Source organism: Lichenostomus cassidix, chromosome Z (genome assembly GCF_008360975.1).
Source record: "Lichenostomus cassidix isolate B80296 chromosome Z, HeHo_3.0, whole genome shotgun sequence".
NCBI lineage: Eukaryota > Metazoa > Chordata > Aves > Passeriformes > Meliphagidae > Lichenostomus > Lichenostomus cassidix.
In genome coordinates this window covers 49324016-49327348 of record NC_139511.1, presented here as the reverse complement: position 1 = coordinate 49327348, position 3333 = coordinate 49324016, and the positions used below count along the sequence as shown (strand labels likewise).

The 3333-nt window shown below is 41.5% G+C and overlaps 1 protein-coding gene across 1 annotated transcript; it reads left to right on the top strand.

The window, feature by feature from the left end:
- The first annotated feature begins 207 nt into the window (after nucleotides 1–207).
- TMEM252 (transmembrane protein 252) lies at nucleotides 208–3333 on the top strand. The gene is given in 2 exon segments (XM_085043852.1): nucleotides 208–567; nucleotides 2415–3333. Coding segments are annotated over 2 exon segments (624 nt in total). The 5' UTR covers nucleotides 208–292; the 3' UTR covers nucleotides 2764–3333.

Sequence of the window (3333 nt, the reverse complement as noted above, 5' to 3'; positions counted from 1 at the left end):
AGTCCAAGTTTACACTCCAGAGATTACAGTGGCAAAGGGATGGTTCAGGAAGTTTCTGCTTGCTTCCTTAGAGTTTGTTAAAGGTTACAAATTAATCTCAAAAGAGTTTATAAGTTTCTCAAAGAGTTAATGAGTATGCTAAAACAGCCTGTTTCTCATAATTTTCTAAAGGCCAGTTGGTCCTGAAGTATATAAAGTACTCATACTTCTCATCATGAAGATGAGAAGTACAGCAGAGAGAGCAAGCAAACAAACAGCAGACAGGAACAAAGTGCTGTGTCTTCTGTAAAAGATGCCAAAAGGTGTTTTTACTTTCATTCGCCTTTTTATGCTCTTACTCAGTTTCTCCACTATGTGCCTGGGAGTACTTTGCATGTCCACAAATTCCTCCATGTGCAGATGTGGAAACAACAAGCTAGTGTTTTATTGCCTGATAGCTCTGGGGCTCTTTCTCCTTGTTATTGGAATTTTCTGGAGCACTTTCCATGAAGTCCTGAAATACAGGGCCCTTGGCATCTTCATTCGAAATCCCAGCCACAGAGAACTACATGTCTGCACCATAGACAGGTATGTGTTGCAGATGAATTGGGAGGGAGGGATGCTATTTTGTAAACATACTGTGAGAAGAAGGAAGCAATACAAGGTGTTTAAAAAATGAAGACCATGTAGTCATTTTATTATATTTCTGTGGAGAGAGCTGTAGTCGGAAATTTTACTTGCTAGAGCAAGCAGCAAAATGCAAAGAGCCACTCAAGCAAACAATACCTAAAGTAAGGTATACTACATGAAACAAAGATTTCAGAGTTTTCAAAGCTTCCAGAGCCATTCATGGAGGCAGCAGGTGTAGCTTCATGCAGAAGCATCCTGAGTTGCATCTCAACAGACAACTTAAGATGCTGCTGTGGGGTAGGTGCTCATGTAAGTTATCAAGGCTGAGGTGTGCAGGGCACCTCAGCTTGTTCATTATATGGCTCCTGCTAAAGTTTCCTTGTTTAATTGTCCTCCCATTTGAAAACCTCACAAAATCCAACAAGGTCAAGTGCAAGGTCCTACATCTGGGTTGGCGCAAACACAAGCACAAATACAGGCTGGGTATGTACATACACAAATACGGATAGAAAATGGACTGAGAGCAGTCCTAGGGAGCGGAACTCGGGGGGTTGTTGTTGAAGAGTAGCACAGTGTGACCCAGCAATGTGCACTTGCACCCCAGAAAGCCAAACATGTCCTGGGCTGCATCCCCAGAAGTGTGACCAGCAGGTTGATCCTCTGCTGTGTCGTTGTGAGTCCCCTCCTGGAGCATTGCATCCAGGTCTGGGGTCCTTGGCAGAGGAAGGGCATGGACCTGAGTCTGGAGTGAATGGAGTGAGTCTGGAGGAGGGCCATGAAGAGGATCAGGGGACTGGAACACCTCTCCTGTAAAGGCAGGGTGAGAGAGCTGGAGTTACTCAGCCAGGAGAAGGTTCCAGTGAGACTATAGTACCCTAGGTACATGAAGGGAACTTACAGGAAAGATGGAGAGGGACTCTTTTAAAGAACCTGACAGGACAAGGGGGAATGGTTTCAAATGAAGAAAGGTTATATTTAGACTAGATATTGGGGGAAAAGTGCTTTACTGTGAGGGTGGTGAAGCACTGGAGCAGGTTGCCCAGAGAAACTGTGGCTGCCCCAACCCTGGAAGTGCTCAAGGCCAGGCTGGATGGACAACCTGGCTGAGTGGGAGGTGGCCCTGCCCATGGCAAGAACTGAACGATCGTTAAGGTCCCTTCCAACCCAAAACATTCTGTGACCCTATGATTCTGTTTCTTAACAGAGTCTGATGCTTTGAGAGAGAGTTTCTTAAACTGATTGGCACTAGGCCTGGTAGAACTCTTTAACAGAGTCACTGGATATAAATTACTTTTCCTGGACTGTTGTGGAAACCACTCTAGAAACACTGACAATGGGTGCTCTAAAGGCACTATAAAAACAACTTTCAACAAATTTTGGTTAGATAAGCAGAGACATACTGAATTTATTTTAAAACTGTGGAAAACAATGGTTATTGTAATAATAAATAACTTTGAACACTGATCTCATACTTCTTCTAAATTAAACTTTTCTCAGGCACTTGTTGTAATACCTAAAGGCATGGGTGTTCATATGTCATGGTTGGGAATTTTCATGAGGAAGGCTTGTCTTTTTAGAATGCTGTGTTTTAATAAAATGTTTTGTACTAAGATAAGGAAAATAATCCCAGTTATGCCTCTTTTTTATATTATTATATTCCATTGCTCTAAACCCACTTAGCTATCTGTTTACAGTTAAAGCCTCAACTAAATTTTGCAAACATAACAGAGAAAGCATCTAAACAAGCTCTGTGAGATAAATCATACTTCACCGTGATGTGTTTCTTTTTGGTTTGCTTGTTTTAGGCCTGACTTCTATCCTCCCTCCTATGAAGACAGCATAGATCGTGAAAAATTGGTCTCCCCACTGTCAGTTGCCTCCACACTAAAACAGCAAGAATTCATCAATATGCCTCCACCTCCATATAGTGAAAGCAGTGCAGAGTTTATCAGGGAAACAAATGAGCAGGAACAGCCACCACCATACACATTTTTTGTGGAGCAGCAGCAAACAGCTGACCAAGACCCAAACCCTACAGTGGAGTTAAATTCTCATATATCTGTGCAAGAAAGCAGTTGCCAACAGGATACAGACTTCCAGAGGACCTCAGGAAGAACACCACCTGTCAAAACATGAGAAATGGGCAGCCAGTAAAACCCTGCATCTGTGAAGCAGGGAAAACTGGAAGAGGGTTTATGTCAGTGATCCCTAATAGTACACTACTTAGAGTGAAATTGCACAGGAAAAGCATTGATCATTTGTGACTTAGAGTGGAGTTGGAGGGGTAAACATGCTCAGTATTTCAAATTAGAATAAATGTCCATAGAGATAGAAATGCTCAGGCTGTATCTTGTAGAAGTCACCATCTCTGGCAATAGAAGTTTCTTATGCTGCAAGATAAAAGAAGCAACATGGTGTTATCAGTCTTGTCTTGTGTTTCATAAGGAGTTTCAAACGAAAGCTATCATTTGTGGTTTTGAAACATTAGCTGACTTGGGAAAACTACTAGCTCAGCTTCTGTTTGAAATTTGCAGGTTATTTGTTGTAACTGGTTATTTTTGTATTGTACTGTATGCATTTCAAGTTATTTGTTTTATGTGGGTGTAAAAATAGCTGCTGTTTTACTAGTGAATTCATGAATAAATTTTGTATTTAAAACAAATGCCTTGTATTTGTTTATATGTACAAGGTGCCCATGATTCAGGATAAGAGCACAGTAAAATA